The 22,342-nt window shown below is 47.4% G+C and overlaps 1 protein-coding gene across 1 annotated transcript in view; it reads right to left on the bottom strand.

Annotated features, from left to right (window-relative positions):
- The window catches only part of MYO18B (myosin XVIIIB), a 321,585-nt gene that overhangs the window by 246,176 nt on the left and 53,067 nt on the right, over positions 1 to 22,342 (bottom strand). Inside the window, exons 12-16 of the mRNA XM_006890467.1 lie at positions 21,016 to 21,186; positions 18,336 to 18,426; positions 9,441 to 9,633; positions 6,310 to 6,390; positions 2,740 to 2,887 (exon numbers count right to left, since the gene is read on the bottom strand). Of these exons, the coding sequence (XP_006890529.1) occupies positions 2,740 to 2,887; positions 6,310 to 6,390; positions 9,441 to 9,633; positions 18,336 to 18,426; positions 21,016 to 21,186 (684 nt within the window). The remainder of the gene's footprint in view (positions 1 to 2,739; positions 2,888 to 6,309; positions 6,391 to 9,440; positions 9,634 to 18,335; positions 18,427 to 21,015; positions 21,187 to 22,342) is intronic.

The following is a 22,342-nucleotide window of genomic DNA, read 5'->3' as shown; positions in this document are numbered from 1 at the left end:
CCCCCCCCCCCCGGCCCCTGCCTGTCTTTGGCTTTAGAAACTGGGGCATAAATGAAAAATAGTTGTATTAACACGTCTTCCTTGTATATAGTAGGTTACTGTGTTATCATTGACAGCACTGGATTGCAGCACAGATCTTGAGATTTCTTTTTTATGACAAATGCAACACCGTTCCTCTGTCGTTTGTCATACCCATCACCTCAGACTAGATGATTTTCCAATTCAAAAGGGCCCGTACAAGTCCACTTTGGCTTACTAACGTTTAGGTTACTGGCTGACATGTAAATGTTTCACACGTCCCTGGCTTCACACCAGCCCTCGGAGTACATTTTACCATTATCACCACTTGACAGAGAAGATTTTCACCACCTGGTGTCCCAGAAGTCACAGCACTGATGCGGGCATCCAACCCAGGTCTCTGTGGCCCATCGCTGCTGACCGCCACTATGAACGACAGACCTGCACCCTGCCCTCTCCTGTGCCGTCCTCACCACCTCCAGCATACTCGCGCCCACCTTACAGTCACTGTGCCAATCCGTCCCATCGAGGCTCTTCCTCTCTTTCTCTGACCCTCTACCTTTCCAAGGACGGACCCTTCCTGACAACGTGCCTGAAATAAGTGAGACAGAGTTTTGCCATCCTTGTCTCTGTGGCCCAGAGAAGGGAATATCACGCTTGAAAGGGTCCAGGGACAGCGCAGGAGAGGAAGCCCCCAGGTAAGATGGATTGACACAGTGACTGTGGTAACGGGAGTAGGTGTGTCAGAGACGGTGAGATTGGCTCAGGACAGGGCAGAGGTCAGAACTAGTGTGCATAGGGTCACTAAGAGTCACAAACAACTCGGTAACACATAGCAATACTCCTTCCAAAGCTCTGTCCCCTGGCTCGGGCTGAATCAGGGTGGGCCAGAACACTTCCACAGTATGAAAGGCACGGCCTCAGGTGCAGCACAGACTGGGAAGGTCAAGAACAAGGCCATGGAGAGCCACGTGTCTTCTCTGAGGACTCAGCTACTTCACTGTGGAGTGGACGGAATGGAGTCCACGAGCAGGGCTGCACCGAGTGCCCCGGAAATGGTACTTTTGCTCCCTCCTTTCCGCTTCTCTTTCCGCAGCAGGTACAGTGTGTGAGTGGTTGTCAGGATCGAGGGCCAGGCCCCCTGAACTGCATATAAAGGCTCTGGGTTCTATCCACCCGTTGCTCCGCTGTAGAAAGGTACACAGTCTCCTCTCACGTGACTTAGAGCCTCTGAAAAGCCTCTGGATGGACAGCTAGGAGATGGCTCTGATTTAATGGTACACAACAACAACAAATACCTACACACACACACACACACACACACTAGTTACCCTGACTACCCTTTGTGTCATCCTCCTTAGAGAGTTCAGTGACTGGATTTTTAGAAGCAGATTAACAGGCTCACCCTCTGAAGCATCTCTGGGGAGAGTTGAACCGCCAACCTTCTGGCGAGGAGCTAAGCACGGCACTGTTTGTGAAGCCACCTCGTTACGACGTGGGGAGGTCTAGTGGCCTTGTTGTACTGCTGACGCCAAGGCCACTCCTCTCTGGTGGTTCGAATCCACCAGTAGCTCCAATGGAGAAAGACGAGCAGTTTCCTGTGTGATTGATGGTCTTGGAAACTCTCATAAAGGGTCATTTATGGGTTAGTCTGGGCTTGATGGCAATGAGAGTGCACAGCTTCTGACCACGACTAGCCTAGCAGAGCTCACTTGTTATCATTATGTGCCATCGAGTTGCCTGAGACTCATAGTGACCCTATGTACAACAGCTCTGAACCCTGCCCCGCCCTGAGCCAGTCTCACCGAATCTGACACTCCGACCCCCATGACCCCAGGTACTATATCAATCCGTCTCACCTGGGTCCTCCTCTCCCGCACTGTCCCTCTAGCCTTCCAAGCATGATGTCCTTCTCCAAGGACCATTTCCTCCTGGCCATGTGCCCCAAGTATGTGAGATGGAGCTTCAAAATCCTTGTCTCCAAGGAGAAACTTGGTTTGACCCTCTCCAAGACAGATCTGTTCCTTCTCCTGTCAGTTCATGGTATGTTCAATTCAGTTCTCCAGCACCACACATAGCTCACAGGCATCGACTGTCATTCTTGGCCACTGTCCAGCTCTCTGAGGGATAGCAAGTAACTGCAAAGGCCCTGGCCTGAGTCAGGCACACCTTAGTCTCTAGACTGACACTGTTGCTCCTCGGTACTGTGGAGAGGTCTCTGATCACAGCTTTTCCCAGTGCAACTTGTCTTTTGATTTCCCAACTCCTGGTGCCAAGAATGTTGATTGTGGAGCCGAGCAAGCTGTAATAGTTAACAACCTCAATCTCTTCTCCATCTGTCATGGTGCTGCCAACTGGCCTGGTGGTGAGAATTTTCGGTTTGTCTAAAACACGTCGCTGGACGACCACACTGTCATCTAAGGGTCACTTTATATGTAAGTGTTTATTGGTTAGCTGCTTCATCATCTCTCCCTCTCATTAAAGCACATGCTATGTCAGACTGGTTCACCTCTGTGTAGAGTGATACGCAGCATACAGCACTGAATACATAGATACCTGAGCAAGGGAACATAGAAACCAATGAGAACATACACAGGCACGTGCACACACGTCTCCACACTCAGAGCCTCAGGTGGGCTTTGAGAAGGCTTCCTGTGCAGCTGACAAGGACAGACTCCAGCATCTGAGCTGGCCCTCAGCCCCTGGCCCCCGCTTCCTTACCTTCAGCCCCAGTTCCTTTCTTCTCAAAGGCTGCACTCAGACGTTCGAGCACCACGCTGTCACTGGAGCCCTCCACCCGGACCTCCTCGTCCAGTATCCAGAAAAGGCCCTTGGTGTCTTCAGCACGGCCTCCAGCTGGAAGGTGGGCCTGGTGGGGGGAGACGCAGGAAGCACTGAGAAGCCCTGATCCCCGGTGGAGGCCAATTTCTAGACTGTTCTCCCTACAGATGGGGCCCCAAGCACTGTGACCCTGACAAAGTTTCTCAAATCCCAAACTCTCAATGTCAATGTCACAAAACTAAAACCATCTCTCTGCTGTAAGGTATACAAATCCTGCCTCTGTTCTCCTTTCCTGGGTGACCTTGACCAAGTTACTGGACCTTCCAGAGCCTCTGTCACCCTCTTTTTAAACAACAATGGGAATGTTTTTCTCCGAGGGCCATTGTCTGGGTGAATGAGCGCCAGGCGGGGAGCACTTTCTAAGCCTCGCATTGCTGGATACACACAGAATGGGCAGCTGGTCCCTTGGCACACAGTGAAACATGAAAGGCTTAATTCCATCCACATCACTTGCTTTTAGAAATCTTTGTATTTCTTTGAACCGAAAGCTGGGGGAGCAGGGGGGAGCCCTGTAAGCACTCGAAGAACATTTCAAAGGAGAACGCAAGCTTGATTCAAAGCCACCGATGTGGAATTTTCAAATCTGGCCATGACCTTCAGAGATACTCAAGGCTACCCTTTGATTTGCATACGGGAAGGAGCCCTCTTGGCACCACAGTTAAGGCTCGGCCGCTGAGCTAGTGGTTGGCCGTTTGAGCCCACCCGGCTGGCAACCTGCTCCTGTAACTTCAGCTCCAAGGAAACCCTGGAGGCAGTTCTCACCGTCATGTGAAGTGGCTGAGTCAGAAGCCACCTGGCAGCAGGGACAATAACAGGAAGCAGAGATTGACAGAGTGGCTGTCACAATGGGTTTAAGAGCAAAAGGGATGGTGAAGACTGTGCAGAATCAGGTAAAGCTCAATGGGCTGTGTGTGGGGTCAGTAGAGGTCAGAGGCGACTCAATGACACCTAACAACAAGAACCTATCAGGGCGCCCGCCATGAGTCGGCACCACCATACACAGGGTCAACCTAGAACCAAACCAATAATGCAGAAATACTGATGGACACCCCTCAGAGTCCCAGAGAGGGGGAAAGGACGTGCCCAAGGTCACACAGAGTCACACAGAACTGAAATCTGACCCCAGGCATCCTGAGCCTTCCCCTGGGCTTTCCAGGTCAGACTTGAAATTGAGAGTTGGGTGTTAGGTTTCAGTTACACATACCAAGCCACAGACTGGTGGTCTGGGGGACATGCCAGCTGTTCCGAGTGCTCCCTCAGCCCTGTCCCTTCCAAGGAGAGGCCCAGGTAAGGAAGTACAGTGGTAGGTGACTGGCCAGGGAGAGGTCAGGAAGAAGCAGACACAGGCGGCATCTCCCAGGCTCACCCAGAAGGGGCTGTGTAATGCCAGGGGCAGCCCAATGTGAGACTAGGGAAGACGTGCACACCACCCCCAACCTGCAGGAGGGGAGAAATATGGGAAAGAACAGCCCGTGGGCACAATCGGCAGGGGAAACGCCTCTATCCTGTGCCACCTTTCTCATCTCTGCCACCCACGAGCCCACTGTGACAGTCCAGCCCCTGGAAGGTCTTCCTCTCCTTTGCTGACCCTCCACTTTTCTAAGCATAATGATAGAATCACAGTGTACCTATGTGTATTCCATCAGTGATTCCCACAGCAAGCCAGGAGCTAGCAGTTGTTACGTTCCCTCAAGCCAACTACAACTCACAGGGACCCTGGCTCTGAACCCTGGCCTGTTCTGAGCCAAGCTCACTGTCCTGACACACCCAGCCCCATTACCACAGTCACTGTGTCAGTCCATCTCATCCAGGATCCTCCTCTCCTGCACTGACCCTCCACCCTTCCAAACCTGATGTCCTTCTCCAAGGACTGGTTGCTTCTGGCGACAAGCCCAAAGATGGAGCTTCAGAATCCTTGCCTCCAAGGAGCAACCTGGTTTCATCCTTTCCAGGACAAACCTGTTTGTTCTCTTGGCAGTCTATGATAATGTTTAATACTCTTCTCCAGCACCACAATTTAAAGGCATCGGAATCATCTTTTGCCAGCTTTACTCATTGCCAAGCTCTCAGGTGCATAGCAAACAACTGAGACAATTATGACCTGGATCAGACCCAACTTAGTCTCTAGACTGACATCATTACTCTTTAGCAGTCTGGAGAGTTCTCTGACAGCAGAGTCTCCCAACGCAACTCATCTTTTGATTTCCTGGCTGCTGATGCCAAGAGTGTTGATTGTGGAGCCAAACACGATGAAATCATTAACAACCTCAATCCTTTCTTCATCTATCACGATACTGCCTACTGGCCCAGTGGTGAGGAGCTTTGTTTTCTTGACGTTGAGATGCAATCCATGTTAAAGGCTGCAGTCCTCGGCCTCCTACTCCCATATGGGAGATAGGAAAAACTGAGGCCCACAGAGATAAAGTGCCTTTTCCCAGTGTCATCAAGGTTGGAACTCGCCTTGTCAGGATTCATAGCCCAAACACTTGCACATCAAGATGTGAGGGGTGGGGGAAAGAAGACATCAAGTTGGTCAAGGACAATGCTGAGAAAGACTTGAGCAAAGAGGGGCCAGTCTGGGTCAGCAAAGGAGGTTCTAAAGATGAGGAAAGTGGGGCCAAGAGCAAGACCGAATCCCCCAGACTCAGTATGTGCCAGCGGGTGTAACCTCTGTCTGAACACCTGATCTTTCCAGGTGACAGAAGCTGGGCCGGAACCCTACCTATTGGTGAATCTCTTCAGCTCAGACCACAGGTTCCCTGGTGTGGGCCTGATTCTAAGGCATGGAGTTGGATAGATATAAGGAAATGGTTCTTAAGCAGAGAAGCCAATCAACACCCTGATGGGCAGCAAAACCCCTCAAAACAATGTCCAGGGCACACCCCTCCATCTATATCCAAGCCACATGCTCAGATCACTGCCTGGGGTACACCCCGAGACCAGTGTCCTGGTCACACCCCCGGATCGATGCCCGGTTCACCACCCCAGATCAATACCTAGGAAATACTTCTAGGTTACATCGTCTAGGACACATTCTTAGACCAACACGCAAGCCACAACCCCAGTCAAATTAAGGCCACACACCCCAAGCATGCCCAGGCCACGCCCCCAGGCCAACGACCAGACCACACCCTCATGCAAACCCAGGCCACACCCTCAGGTCAATCAATCCTCAGGCCACACCCCCATGCAAACCCAGGCCACACCCTCAGGTCAATCAATCCTCAGGCCACACCCCCATGCAAGCCCAGGCCACACCCTCAGGTCAATCAATCCTCAGGCCACAACCCCAGATCTTCCAAAGCAGAATCTGGGGACAGGTCCCAGGCATCAGTGATAGGAAAATTTCAAGTACTGGCTGTGCTGTAAGTAAACATTCCAATCAGCTGGGGTATCAAGAGAAAAAGCCATGAAGTACCGAAGAACGTGGTTCACTGTGTCCTGTGTTACCTGGGAGGGGTGCTGATCCACCACAGCCACTGTGGCCCCTGGAGAACGTTCTGGAAGGTCAAACTTCACAGGAATGCTCTCCTGAAAAACAAGAGTGTAAAAGTCAGCTGTTTTGGTGAACGGAGTAGCAGATTTCTAAAGATGTTAGGGCTTTTCAACTTCTTGTGGCCTTTGTATGAGAAGGAAGACTATAAAGCAAAGTTCTACTAATACTCTGACGCCATCCATCCACCTGGCAGCAGAAAGGCGAGAGTTTTATCCTGCACTCAGAGTTCAGTCCAAAGTGTTTCTGGTACTTACTGTGGACCTGAGTGCTAGGAGGAATTGAGGGGAATAGACAGAAATCACAGTGTTGTTCTGAGGTGCTGTCTTGTCAACCCCAACTCATAACAACCCCAGGCACAAGAGTTAAGTCTCTGGTTGATCTTGCACCATCTTTACAGTTGCTATTATATATAAACTCATTGTTACAGGCACTGTTTCAATCCATCTGGTTGAGCTATCCTGACTCTCTGTCCTTCCCAGGTGACGTCCTTTACAAAGAACTGGCCCTTCCTGAAAACATCTTCAAAGTATGGGGGATGAACTCTAATCATCTTTGCCTCTAAGGTGGCGCCTACAAAACAGTCTGTTTGCTCTTCTGACAGTCTATGGGGTATTCAGTTCTCTATGTTGACACTACAGTTCAAAGGCATCAACTCTTCTTCAGTCATCCTTACTCCCTGGGCAACTTTCACTGCATATGAAGCAACAGACATTGTAGATAATAATAACTGTCGTGTAAAACTCGATGCTGTCTAAACAGTACTATGCCCAAAGACGCTCATCTGTTCTATATCAGTCCAAAATAGGAAACCATCAAAAATAAACCATTCAAAAATCAGTTAGGATAGACTAAAACATAACTGGTGAAATGGATGGTTACTGTTGTTGTTGCTGGATGCCACTGAGTTGACTACAATTCATTGTTGTTGTTGTTATGTGTCGTCGAGTCGCTTGCGACTCATAGTGACCTTATGTACAACAGCTCTAAACTCCGCTCTGTCCTGTGCCAATGGCACCGTCTCTGACACTCCCATCCTAATTATCCTAGTCACTGAATCAATCCACCTCATAGAGGGCCTTCCTCTCCTGCGCTGTCCCTCCACCCTCCCAAGCATGATGTCCTTCTCCAAGGACCTGTCTCTCCTCACAACATGTCCAAAGTATGTTAGACGGAGCCTCAGAATCCTTGCCTCCAAAGAGCCACCCAGTTTAACCCTTTCCAGGACAAATCTGTTTGTTTTCATAGCAGTCCATGGTATTCTCAATACTCTTCTCCAGCACCACAGCTCAAAGACATCAATTCTCCTTCTATCCTCCTTGGTCATTGTCCAACTCTCTGATGCATAACAAGTGATTGCAAAAACCATGGCCTGTATCAGACGCACCTTAGTCTCCAGAGAGACACCATTGCTCTTCAGCACTTTGGAGAGGTCCCTAACAGCAGACTTTCCCATGGCAATGCGCCTTTTAATTTCCTGGCTGCTGGTGCCAAGACTGTTGACTGTGGAGCCAAGCAAACTAAAGCTGTGTACAATCTCAATCTCTTCACCATCCATCCTGATGCTGCCAATTGGTCCAGTGGTTAGAATCTTTGTCTTCTTGACTACAGTGCATAGTGACCCTAAAAGCAACAGATCTAAACTTTGCCCTGTCCTGTTCCATTGTCATGATCTCTGATATGCTCAAGTCCATTGTCAAAGTCACTGTGCCAAGCCATCTGATTGAGAGTCTTCATGTCTTTCTCTGACTCTCCCTCTTTCCCAGCATTACATCTTTATCCCAGACATAATAGTCTTTCTTGACGACATGGCCAACGTTATGTGAGATGAAGTATCACCATCCTCGCCTCTGAGGAGCACCATGGTTGCACTTCCTCCAAGACAGAGTTGTTTGTTCTTTTGACGGTCCATGAATTATTCAGCACTCTTCTCTAACACCACAACTCAAAGGCATCAATTCTCTGGCATCTTTATTCATTGTCCAATTTTCAGATGCACAGGAAGTAATTGAAATGGAAAAGATTATGGCTTGGATCAGGTGCACCTTAGTCTTTAAACTGATACCATTGCTCCTCAGTACTTTGGAGAGGTCCCTGACAACTGATTTTCCCAGTGAAGTAAGTCTTTTGATTTCTTGACTGCTAGTAAAAAAAAAAAAATAATAAAATAAAAAATCCAATGACAAAACCAGACTATTCTATTCTTTTCTTTTTTCTTTCTTTTTTTTTTTTACTAAATGTTTGAGCAAGTCCCTTTAGGTGGTAGTTGTCCATCCCTCCCTGTAGCCACATTCATTACAGAGGAACATTGTCACTTCTCCCAGCCAGAGGTGGAGCCTCTTTCACTGCCCAATCAGTGCTCACTCTTAAGACTTGCTGTGACCAATCAAATGTAGTGGAAGGGATGCTGTGCTGACTTGAACCTGGACTCTAAGGCTTCTCCCACTTCTTGCTTGCTCTCCTGGAATCCTTTCCAGGCCCTTTGAGAACGCGCCTGGGCTAGCCCACTGGAGGGTGAAGCATTCATGAAGTGGAGAGGAGCCATCCCAGACATTTAAACTCATCTTTGTCCTTGAGTCAGAGCCGGCTCATAGCTCACCCTCCACTGAGTTCCTAAGACCGTAAAGCCCACAGGAGGAGGTCTATCTTTCTCTCATGGAGCCGCTGGTGGATTCAAACCCATGGCCTTTGGATTAGCAGTGTAATTCCCTACAGATTATGTCACCAGTTTTTGTTAGGTGCCATCCAGATAGCTATGACTCATAGCGACCCTGTGAGCAACAAGTCTGAACCCTGCCTTCTCCTGCGCCATCCTCAACATCCCTGATACGCTGGCCCCTGTTACAGTCAGTGTCAGTCCATCTTGTTAAGGGTCTTCCTCTCTTTCTTTGACCCTCCACATTTCCAAGTTTAGTGTCTTGGACTGGGGTCTCCTGACAACACGCTCTACTTAAACCCACTGACAGTCAACTCCTAGACACGCAGTATCTCAACCAAAATGGCCAGGGCTACCGACTTGACTGACTCTAGGATCCCAACTGCCCAGCCAACCTTGACCGGCCCGGGGCAACCCGCTTGGCAGCCGCACCTCCTGGTACCGCTCCAGCGTGGAGACAAACGTCCGCTGGTAGAAGAGCAGCTGCAGGCGTTCCTGAGCATAGTTGTGGCACAGTTCCTCGAAGGTGGCAGCACGCTCTCTGCCCCGGTGCCGGGGGTTCTGGAAGCCTGGTGAGTCCACCACCATGATGGAGGCCATGGACAGGTGGCAGGAGGAGAAGGACCTAGATGGAGAAAAGAGAGGCCCTGAGACGGCACGCGGTATTCGGTACCCACTGCCCAACCGCACACTCTCACACTGTAGACACGGAAAGACTGAGGCGGCTCTGGCAGGCCCAGCACTTCTGGGCTACGTGACCTTGGACAAGCTGTTCACTTTCTTTGAGGCTTGTCTCCCTAACTGCAAAATGACGGTGAGGTGAGCAGAACAATCCCAAGGTCTACAACTGTTGTCCTGTGTCGTCAAGTTGGAACCGACTCATAACTGACCTTGTTTTCAGAGGTAGATAATCACATGGGGAAATTGCCCATCTTTCTAGTGAGGAGCAGCTGGTGGATTTGAACCGCGTCCCTTTGGGTGGGCAGCACAGCTCCTTACCCACTAGGCCACCAGAGTTAAAATATGACAAACGCATCCCATAACGTTCTATAAATGTGTGACCACTGGGTCAAGTGGAGATAGGACTTGTCTGGGTGACTTCAGAGGCAAAGCCCAGAATGCTAGGTGAACATTAGCAGCACTGCGTGTCTTGAGGAGCTCACCTGACCTCTCTGAGTCTCAACTGTGAAAAAGTCAATGACAGAAGTTAGAGGAAGGAGCGTGTGCTAAGGCCTCCATTACTCAGAGCACCAGTAGGTTTGTCACAGAACAAGTGCAATAAATTCAATCACTGTCTTAAGGATCCCTGATAGCACAATGGTCAATGCATTGAGCAGCAAACCAAAGGGCTGGTGGTTCAAATCCACCAGCTGTTCCTGGTGAGAGAGAAATGCAGTCTCCTCCAACAAAGACAGCCTCGGAAGCCTCTTTGAAGGTTACCACGAGTCAGCGCTGACTTGAAGACAGTCAATGGCAGCATGAACATCAGCCGTGACTAGCTTTGTAAGAACCTTAGCATAAGCCTTAACTTTTATTCCATTACATGCAAGTGTTTCCTTCTGTTAGAAAATCAAGCATCGTTGAGCTGATTTGAACTCATGACAGCCTCATGTTCATCGGAGCAGAACCAAGAGCTCCGTGGGCTTGTCGAAGCACAACACCAGGCCTTTCTTCTGAGGTGACTTTCAGTTAGCAGCCGTTTACTCCACCCAGGGAGTCCTTGTCCTTTCCATCTGTAAAATGGGGTCAATGAGAACAGCCTCTGGACAGACATGCTTTGAAAGGCAGTCCATGTGTCTGACCAACTACCTACCAAAAGCTCAGCAGATGGAGGTAATGAGTAGTATTACTGCTATTACATCGTAAGGGAGCTCTGGTGGCTTAAAGGTAAGGAATTGTGCTGCCAACTCTAATGCACAAGGTTCAAATCCACCAGATGCTCTGCAGGCGGAAGATGGGGAATCTCCTCTCATGAGATTTATTGCTTCTGAAATATGAGCTGTGAATCTGATCCAGCTCGACAGTACATAACAACAGCAAGTACATCATATACCCATTTTACAGATGTGAGCTTGGAGCACAAACCATAGAGCAGCCTGCCCTTCTGTGGCTGAGGTCATGCCTCTCTGCCCACATTCATTATTCTGTCTCAATTCTCCCTCCCTGAACAGGCCTGATTCCCTTAGTTTCTTCTGTGGTCCAGCAGCATTGCAGACAGTTGGTGCTGTGTCCACAACTCCACCAGGGGACCCCTGCCTGCTCTGTTGCTCTGCACCAACCCCATCACTTTAACTGGATGTTAGAACCAGAAGTTCTCCACAGAGAAGGGAGGAAACGCCTTGCCTACATCAGCCAAAGAATTTGGCTACATCACCCTTAAAGGATTTTGAAGCATGTGGCCCAGGGTGTTCAAAAGCAGAGGTTCCCCAGACACATTTCAAAGACCCACTTTAGCCCCCTCTGAAAGTCCACCCTTCCTGGATAACTTTACCCAGAAGGAAAATGTAGAAAATAATTGAGAGCAACGTGAAGGGTGAGTCAGGGAAACATGAAGGCGTGAAATAGGGGCTCAGTATTGCACTTAACATCCCAGATCTACTGCTCTGTGTCTCAGCTTCCTCATCTGTAAAATGGGCTAATACATGAAATGCTAGAAAGCAAGGTAAACACCTTGGGCAAAGGTGTGTCAGCAGTAAAATTCTCGCCTTTCACATGGGGGAAATGGGTTCTCAGCCAACACACCTTAACATGCAGCTGCCGACCGCCCACAGGTTGGGGTTTCTGATTGGTCTGATGCTGAACAAATTCTGATGGAGCTTCTAGACTAAGACAAGTTAGGAGTAAAGATCTGGTGACTTACTTCTGAGAATCAGCCATGGAAAACTACTGGATTGCAACCTCAATGTTGGAAATGAAGCAGAACCAGACCGCCCTGTATTCCCTTGTTTACAAGGTTACCACACATAATCAGGGTCGTTCTCGGTTCTTAGTAAGACCAAACCCGCTGCCACTGAGCTGGTTCCAACTCACGGTGACTTTACAGGACAGAGCAGAACTGCCCCTTAGGTATCTGAGGCTTTAAATTTTTTGTTTTTCCCATTCATTCATTGCTGCACTCTTCTCCCCTCCCAACCCTCCTCCCCAGTACACTACCCTCTTGGAAAAGCAAAAGGAAAACCCCCTCATTGCCCTACAAATGCTCTCCCAGGTCCACTCCACCATGTAGCCTTCGCTCTAGACTCCTGTCATGACAAAAATGCCCAATTACATATTCCTTTTAAACAGTTTTCTCCCTCATCTGTTTCAATGCAGTACACATTATTGAACCCATCTTTCTCAATCTCCCCCCAACCCCCATATCAGTCCTGTTTTACAACAGTGGCACCATGCAGTATTTGTCCTTTTGTGACCGAGATACTTCACTCAGCATAATGTCCTCCAGGGTCACGCATTTTGAATAATACTGCATGAGTTCCTTGTTTTTTGAGGCTTTAAATTTTAAAAGGGGCTGACTCTTCTCCCATGGAGTGGCTGGTATATGGCTTGTTGTTGTTGTATATCATCGAGTTCAAACCCACCCTCAACTGACCTTCCAGAATATTTTCAGAGGCAGTTAATCGCATGGAAGGAGATTGCCTATCCTTCTCCCGCAGAGCCTCGAACCGTGTGCCTTCAGGCTTGCAGCACAGCTTCTTGCCACTGGGCTACCAGTGCTCCCTGGTATGTGGCTTAGTGGTAAGGAATTGCACCGCCAACCCAAAGGCACATGATTTTAACCCATCAGCTATCCTATGGGAGAAAGATGGTCAATCTTCTCCAGTGCAATATATTGAAAACCCATGGGAGAGTCAGCTATGGGCAGGTTCTGATTCGACTGTACTTAACACCAACAAGGACGACAACTTTCTGTTAGCAAACCTACACTTAATACACCATGACCGAGGTTCCTGTGGTCCTCAGGGGGCACTTGACAAGGTTAGCTTTTATTGGTAGTATTTTCATTGTCTGTCCTAGAGAGAGCAATGCAAATACACCATTTCTTTTCATCTTCACAACAGCCCTGGGTGGGGGAGAGCTATTTTTGTAATAATCTTTAATTTTATTGCAGCAGTTTTAGGTTTACAGAGAAGCTGTCTAGAAATCAGAGTTTCTACATACTCCCTCCTCACCCTGCATATTGTCACTCCTGGCATCGTCCCTCCTGGTGTTACCACCTTGCATTCTTCAGGAACACAGCTAAGGGTTCTGGGATTCCCATTCTTTTCAATGTTAGTCATAACTTACTATGATTTACATCCCCGACTGTCTCTGCAGAGGCAATGACATGCAACTAAACATCCTTCTGCTATTTTCTGCTCTTAGCCAAGATCCGGCTGATGTCAGCAATGACATTCCTTCTTCCACCACCTCGTCTCAATCCAGCGTGAATTTCTGGAAATTCCCTTTCAATGGGCTGCTCCAACTGTTGTTGAAAGATCTACAATACTTGACTTGCCTGTAGTATCGAGATGTTGTTGTTAAGTGTCATAGAGTCGTAGATGACCCATAGTGACCCTATGAATGAAAGTCTTGAACACAACACTTTCATCTTTTCTCCAAGTTCATAGAGTTTCCGGAGGCAAGTTGTTTTTGGAAGTGGATGCCACTCCTGCTTCCAAGCCTGTTTTATTCTGGGGAGTCACAAAAAGCAGTTCTGAGGGCCGCAGGCCAGAGGGTACAAATTGTTAGATAATTTCTGCATTCTGTTAGATAACCTTTTGTAAAAAAAAAAGGCACAAACACGGGTCTTTTTCAGTTGACTGAGTAAGTAGCTGTCTTTCAAATTTCTTGGCAAGTCCAGGGCTGCATTTGTTCAAACACCTCAGCTGGTACTCCATCAATTACTGGGACTTTTTTTTTTTTTGTCAATATAGCTTTAACATCTTCCTTAAGTATCATTGGTTCTTGATCAGAGGCTATTTCTTGATATGGTTCAGTGTTGAGCAATTATTTTTTTTCTAATGACTGTGTATTACTTACATTTCCTTTTGATGGTTCTTGTATCAGTCATTATTTTGTCCTAAGACAAATTGCAACGTGAGGTGTAAATTTGTTCTTCAGTTCTCCCAGCTGGAGAAATGTTAAGCAAGTTCGTCTCTTTTTCTTCTCCTTGTCTTTGAAAGATTGGTTATAATACTTTGCTTTTTCTTCCTATGCTTCCTTTTGAAAATTTTTGTTCAGCTTTCTTTTTATCTTTTCCTAATGCAACACAGGTTTTTATTTCTTTTCTATTACTTTGCTCTTCGCTATTATCCAAGGTGACCTTCCCCAGTGCGCAGCTTCCCGGCTTCCCCTCCGCCCAGGAGCACGTTCTCCCGCCGGTTTTTCTGTGTACCTGGAAGATGCCTCTTCGCTATTATCCAAGGTGACCTTCCCCAGTACGCAAGCTTCCCGGCTTCCCCTCCGCCCAGGAGCACGTTCTCCCGCCAGTTTTTCTGTGTGCCTGGAAGAGTCGCAAATGACTCAACGGCACATAACAACAACAACAACATTACTTTGCTTACAAAGTTCGTATACGTTGTGTTTCACACTATTCTTCATTCACTTTGTGTCTCATACAATCATTCCCATGCATTAGGTTTCATTAAATTAATCACCATTGGCCCTTGCCTGTCACTGCCCTGTCTTTTCAGGTTCCCCGACTGAGTCCTCCCATTTCCTTCACCCTCTTCCTCTACCCACCAAATTGTGCAAGCCTGTGGTTTCACCCCTACCCCTTGTTCAGCTTTCTGAGCTCCTCATTCCTTCCCTTCGTTTCGGCTCCTCAACACTGAAGGGAAACTGCCGATGTCTCCTCTGCCATTCATTTCAGTCTTTTCTTCCTTTCCTCTCTGTAATGACCTTTTGCTTCCTTCACGGGGACGTCTTTGATGTCGTCTCATAGCTAGTCTGGTCTTTGGATGTCAGTGCTCAATGCATCAAATCAATTTGCAATGGTTTTTAAATTCAAGTGGGTTGAACTTCAGGTTATACTTTTTTGGCTTCTATGGACTTGTTTCATTTTCTTCCGCTTCCGTTGGAAAATGAGCCATTATGGTCTTCTCCACAGTCGGTTCCTGGTCCAATTCTGATTGATGATATTCACCTTCTCCATCGTCTCTTTCTACAGACACAGTCGGTTTGGTTCCTGTGTGTCAGGCAAGGTCCATGTGTACAGTTATTGCGTATTTTTTTAAAAACAGATACTGGCAATAAATTAATCATTCATTGTACAAAATTATGTCTATATCATGGGATCTCTGCCTCATTTCTGTCACCAAAGCCTTCTTTTCCAACTACCAGCATTCCTTCTTTGTTTCCAACTGTTTCGTGCCAGCCACCAGTTACTATTAGCACACCTTGGTTGCAGGTTTGATCTATATTAGATTGTAAAAGTCGCTAGAAATCTTCTATTTCTTCATCTTCAACTTTAGAGGTTGGTGCATATGTTTGAATAACTGTCACATGAACAGGCTTCCCTTATATGGATACAGACGCCATCTTACCATAGAGAGTATCATACTTCAGGGCAGATCTGAAAATGTTCCTTCTGATGATGTAGGTGACACCATTCCTCTCCAATGTGTCATTTCCAGGCATAGCGAATCATGTGACCGTCTGAACAGAAATGGCCAAGACCAGTCCATTTCAGCTCACTGATGCCAATCTGCAAGGCTTCTGTTTTTCTGTTTCATTTTTGAAATGAACTTCCAATTTTCCTACATTGATATTCCATTCACGCCATGCTCCAATTCTTATTGGCAATGTTCAGCTGTTTCTCTTCATTTTGAGTCATGTCATATCAACAAATCAAAGGTCTCTTCACTCAGTGGAGGCCTTATACTCTCCACTCATTAAGAGAGACTCTAATTTGAGGAGCCAACTCCTCCCCAGACATATTTCCAGTGCCTTCCAACCTGAGGAGTTTATCTTGCAGCACTTTCTCACACGATGTCTCACTGCAACGCATCGAGCTTTCAAGGGCCCATCACTTCAGAAGGAGTTGGCCAGTCTTTTGAGTCTATCTGAGTCTAGAAACTCCACTGTACTGTAAACTGTCCATTGTGGGTAACCAACCCTGCTGGTCACTGAAATATGTATGGCATAGTTTCCAGCACCACAGCAACATGCCAAGTCACTGCAATGTGGCAAATTGACAGGTGAGTGGTGAATCAGCCCAATGGCTTTTGACAAATGCCTATGTCAAACCATGACAGTGTGTCAGAGTCAGTGAGACTGGCTCAGGATAGGGCAGGGTTCAGAGCCATTGTACGCAGGGTCGCTGTGAGTCATGGGCGACTCAGTGGCACATAACAACAACAAACAACTGTGACAGTAGCCTACAGAATTGTTTTATTGAAAAAAAAATGTTCCGTAGGATTTTCTGGAGCCACCGAGGCTCAATAAACCCATGAAACTATTGGCCTGAGGAAAATCTTTACACCTGAGAGCAAAGACATGCCTGAAAGTCATCTTTCTGCAAAGCCAATAATCATGACCAATAGGGTCACCCATGCTGGACAGTTTCAGCTGGGTTTCTAGACAAAGATAGACTAAAGCAGGACTGGCCATCTGCTTCTGAAGACAAACTATTAATTAGTCTAACTAATTAATAGCTTAATTAGCAATGGCTGCCTTCCTTGAGCACTGTGGTCCATTAAAGGGTCTGTGTTGTTATGGACCCTCACGTCAAAATTGACCCAAAGCAGACCCTCCAGCGAATTTTCAGAGGTAGTTAGTCCTCCTAGGAAGAGAGTACCCATCTCCCTCCCACAGAGCAGCTGGTGGATTTGAACTGTGAACCTCCAGGATTGCAGTGGAGCTTCTTACCATTAGGCCACTAGGGGCTCCCTCTGTTAAAGAACTGCTTACATGGAATTAAATCAACTGCAGTAACTTGAGAGGATAAGAGGCACAGAAGCCCGTGAGCTTACATTATTAATAGGAGGCCGAAGAGGGTCAGAACACTTCAAACAACTTGAGTGACATCAATGACATTGACTGGTACCTGCAAAAACTGTTGAAGCTTCCATAACAACAAAACATGTGTGTTTTGATGTGTGCCTTTGCAACCAAAAAAAAAAAAGGAATTCTTCTAAAAATTTACAAGCTATCATCTATATGCAACTGCGTAACTGCTGGTCTCTCTTTGTCCAGAACAAAGAAGAGTGGAGGAAAACACATATATACAGAAGCAATTAGTCCAAAGGACAAATAAATTATTCGAATCTCAACTTCCACAACTCTGAGACCAGAAGAAATAGATGGTGCCCGTCTACCACAGAGGATACAATGACCACTTCCAGAAGGGTTACACTTGAAGATCTTGGATACAGCTGGAGTGGGAAATATAGAACAAAACTGAAAAATATTATAAAAGCCAGACTTTCTGATCTAATAGAGACTAGTGGGAACCTCAGACCTATGGCCCTTATTCATCCTCTGAACCTAGAACTACATTATCGCCTGTGGCTCAACTTTCAGCCAAACGATCGACAGGTTTATAAACAACATGAGGGAGGCACTTACTCTTTAGAAGACTCAACCATGTATGGTCAAAAGAACAGCACTTGGGGAGGGGGAGAAAAGTGCAACAATGAATGAATGGAAATCTAAAATCTCTGTAAATTGTTCACTGAAATTAATAATAATTTTTTTTTTTACTAAAAACAGCGTTTTTCCCAGGGATAAAGCCAGGAAGGCAGTATGGGTAAGAAAGAAGGATTAGTGGATGTGAGAGTTACAGGAAAGAGTGGATGAAATGTGATAATATAGTGGCTATTCAGGGAGCTCTGGTGGCCTAGCAGTAAAGGGATGAGCTGCCAAACTGAAGGCATGCAGTTCGAATCCACCAGCTGCTCCGTGGAAGAAGGATGGACAGTCTCCTCCCATGTGATTTACTGCCTCTGAAAACCTGCTGGAAGATCAGCTGGTCGCTTCCAACTTGACAGTAAACAACAACATTGTAATTAAGGTTTAAAAACATGTAGGAATGAGTCAACAGAAAACTAATTTTCTTCACAAACTTTTCTCTCACATCACAGTAAAATAAAGAAAAACTGAACAGATGATACAAATGTCCTCTGACAGAGCTCTTTTTACAGATGGGCATGATACCAGAGGGAAGGACTGGCTTGCAAAAGTCATACAGCCAGTTGGGACCATGGTTGGAGCTCTGTCAAGCCCCATTCAGCTCAAAACCCCTGCTCTCTGTCTCAAGATCACCCCCATCCCCGCTCACCTGCCCCAAGCCCAAGCTTGTTTGTTTACCTGAGGAAGAGCTGGGTCTTGGGCAAAGGTTGTAATTACCTGTTGATGAGTGAGACGACAGCAGCAAAGAGCTCCTGGTAGAGGCCTGAGGCCATGCCCTCCACACACTCCACACCTGTCATCTTCATCCCTGAAGTCAGAGAGAAAGGTGAGTCCAGCAGGTGTCACAGTGAAGACTTCTCCTGGGGCCAAGCACCCCAGAATGGAGGCATCAGAAGGTTCCTTGGCCTTCAAAACAACCCCCAACCACAGACACACATTTCTCTCCTCAGTGTGGGTTAAAAATCATACCCACATGCTGAGGACAGAGTGCAAACCCTCTACCATGACTCACAGGCCCTTTGTCAACTGATTCTATCTCCCTTTCCACCATGCTTTGTTGATCCCTCATTCTTCCTGTCAACTCCTGCTCATCCTCCAGGGCTTTGGCCAAATGTCACCTCCTCAAAGAGGCTTCCCCTGACTACTCTTCCCAATTAAGCGAATCCCCCACGCTGTTCTCTCTTGTACCCACGGCGGCATCCTGTCTTTACTTCTGCGGCTGTTTTGTTCATCTGTGACTGCCCCTTGATGCTGGGCATGCTGGAAAAACGAGGCTGTCTTGAGTTTTATTGCCCCTCGCATCTACCAAGCGAGCGAGCGGGGATCGTATTTGCTCAGTAAATATTTGCTCTTCCTGCTTCTGGAAGGGAGCGGCGCAGCTCTCGAAGAGAAGCCATAAAACAGCGAATAAACCAAAGATGTAGACAGATAAAGACATAGCCATATGCTTCCGACTGTTTAAATGGACAGCAATCTCTCCTTGGAAAGAATCTGAATGTCCAACTGCAGCAGACGGGCTAGATGATGGATAACGCATCTGTACAAAGATAAGCTTTGATTCAGGTGTGTTGATACGTGCTGTCAGGTCAGAACTGACTCACAGACCTGAGCCTCCAGGTTTTCAGAGGCTGTAAATCTCTCTGGAGGAAACTGCCCATCTTTCTCCTGCAGAGCAGCCGGTGGATTTGAATGAACCATGTGCCTTTGGGTTGGCAGCCCAACTCCTAACGAGTCATCAGAGCTCTTTATTTGGGTATTATTAGAGAATGAGATAGGTAAAGTAAGACTGTATAAAAATCGAGAGGATGTGAATTAAGGTTTGCTCTCAATTTTGCTTACACACACACACACACACACACACACACACACACACACATACCACCTTGAACAGTTAGCCTTGATTAAGGTTCACTGAACAATGTGAGGTAAAGCATGTCATGAATGAGTCCCCGATGACAAATCCTGAACCTTAAATTTCGGGACCATCCTCAGAACGGGAAATGCCAGTTGCAATCTGCATGCAACGAGAGCCTGCAGAAAGACCTCGGCGTGCAGACCTCGAGCAGCCTGCTGCAGCCCTAAAGTCATTTCCCATCCCTCATCTGACTCCACCCTTAACTTTTGCTGTTGCTAGGCAACACACAGCCTCCCAGCATCTCCCTGGAATCTGCTAGTTCCCTGTCTGCTTAATGTCTACCCTGGAGACATTGGCATGAGAGGTTGAACTACACACACAAATGCTCTGTGTGTATGAGCCTTTGTATGTGTGTGTGAGAGAGAGAAGAAATGTAGTTTTTAAGCAGACCACAGAGTGAAGATGTAGAGGAAAGCAAAGAAGGCCAGTAGAACTCATGTGCCATCACTGTGGAGTGCCTGGAGAGAGAGGCAGCTTTGAAAAAACCAAAGGGTCACCACAAGATGTCCCAACATTACAACTCAAAACAGTTCTCCTCATTAATGTCAAACTCTTAATGTGTCTCTATTTCTCTCTCCACTAATTCACTGACAGGGTCCTCAGAGATCCTGAGACCTCCAAGAAGACCCTTTGCAACATATTCTGCAGCCAGGTCATCGGGCCAGCAGAATCTTTCAGAACAGGACTCAGCAGAGCCCACTCTTGCAGGCACCTTGCTTAAGTTCTCCTGATTTCCCCACGCTCTGGGTGAAGGACTCGTGTTCCTTCAGGAGAAAATCTTAGATGTCTTCTTTGGCCCATATCTTTCCCTTGCACCACATCTCTACTTCTGCAGCATCTCCGGAGTACAGCCACCTCTTCCCATCTCTAAGTGAGCATCCAAGCTACTCTAACTTCTCTCTTTGAAAAGAATCCCACCAAATCTCCCTTTTCTCATTCATTCCCACTCATTATCCAGCCTGGGCTCCTTAAAGAACTTGCCAAATCGCATTACTCCTCTACTTAGCCCTGCCTACAACCTTGGCTTTTATTCAGTACATGAGTAACAACTCTGACTTGCAGATCTAATCCAATCTTGCTCTCCAACATCATTTCCTGGTATCCATCAAGCTAGACATAAAAGTCTCATATCCCCTCTTTAAACAGGAAGACAAGACTTCATAGGGACTCAAAAAACATTGAGGCAATAGACATGCTTCAGTGCCTAGACACTATTCTTGTCTCCTCTCTTCACTGTAAGGACTCATCTAGGTTTCAGGACCCTGGACAGAGCTATCACCCTTAAGCATCGTTGGCGTAGACGGGAGCGATGTCTATTTCCTTGTATCCAGTTAGCATCCTCCAGCACCAGCTGTGGGCCGGTTCCAACCAAACAACATACAGCAACAACAAAGCACCCTCATGCGTACAGTCACTGAAAAGCAAGCGAATGAATGCTGGTGTGTCCCTGGCCCACCACAAAGGGAGTAGTAGGTACAATACCTGAACTTGTCTCCTCTTCCTCAAGGTGCCGGCTGGACCCAGACCTCACTTGCTCAATGATCTGCTGCAGGTGATGCTTGAAAGTGGCCCGATTCAACTCCTCGTACTCACAGCCCAGCACCTCGGCTGCGCGGTTTGCCCACTCGAACCGCATGAATTGCTTTCGGCCCACTGCACGAGGGATAAAGCAAAGGCAGAGTGGTGAGGGGTTGGGCATGGAGTAAGTGGGCATCAAAGGGAACTTTGAAGGTTCTCTCTACCCATCCAACCTCTGAGTCAGGAGGCTGTGAGGCTGCTCAGGTCCAACTGCTGAAGGACGGTGTCCTGGCCAGGGTGAGGTTCCCCAGGAGACACGCTTGCCTTCTCCCTGCCCTTTGCACTCCTTTTACTTTTTCAAAGCAATTAAAATCTTCACAGGGACATTCCAATGGTGAGTAAATGTAACATTCACACATCTGTGAATTGTAGTCAACATGTTGGCAAATAATACCAATTTCCACAGGGAGTAGAGCCCCCATCAACAACATCAATAACACAGAGCTGATTTCAATGAAGTCAGACACGTTCCCCAGGGTCCATTAACTTCAGACTAAGGTGTGCCTGATGCAGGCCATGCTCTTTGCAATCACCTGCTATGCATCAAAGAGCTGGGCAGTGGCTAGGGATGATAGTAGGAGAATTGATGCCTTCAAGCTGTGGTGCTGGAGAAGAGTATTGAGTATACCATGACAGCTAAGAAAATGAACAGGTTCATCCTGGAGAGGGTTAAACCAGCTGCTCCTTGGAGGCAAGGATTCTGAAGCTTTGTTTAACATACTTTGGACATGTTGCAAGGAGGGGCAGGTCCTTGAAAAGGGGTGTATTGCTTGGGAAGGTGGAGGGACAGCCCAAGAGAGGAAGACCCTGTATAAGGTGGATTGTTTCAGTGACTGGGGTAATGGGGGTAGGTGTGTCAGAGACAATAAGGTTGGCACAGGATACAGCAGGGTTTAGGGCTGCTGTACAGAGGGTAATTATGAGTCACAGGTGACTCAATGGCACATAACAACAACAACAACAACAGCAGCAGCAGCAGCAGCATAACTACTTCTAACAATTATAATGCCAATTGTCCCTCCCATGACTTCACTGCTTCATGACTGGGTCTGATAGACATTGCAGTTGTTGTTGTTATGTGCCGTCGAGTCGTTTGCGACTCATAGCAACCCTATGTGCAACAACCCTAAATTCTGCTCTATCCTGTGCCAATTGCACTGCCTCTGACACACCCATCCTAATTACCTCAGTCACTGAATCAATCCACCTCATAGAGGGTCTTCCCCTCCTG

This window comes from Elephantulus edwardii, unplaced genomic scaffold (assembly GCF_000299155.1).
Source record: "Elephantulus edwardii isolate Elephantulus edwardi_28Jun2011 unplaced genomic scaffold, EleEdw1.0 scaffold00089, whole genome shotgun sequence".
Classification (NCBI taxonomy): domain Eukaryota; kingdom Metazoa; phylum Chordata; class Mammalia; order Macroscelidea; family Macroscelididae; genus Elephantulus; species Elephantulus edwardii.
The sequence above is the reverse complement of the archived record's forward strand: the minus strand, read 5'-3'. Positions and strand labels throughout refer to the sequence as shown.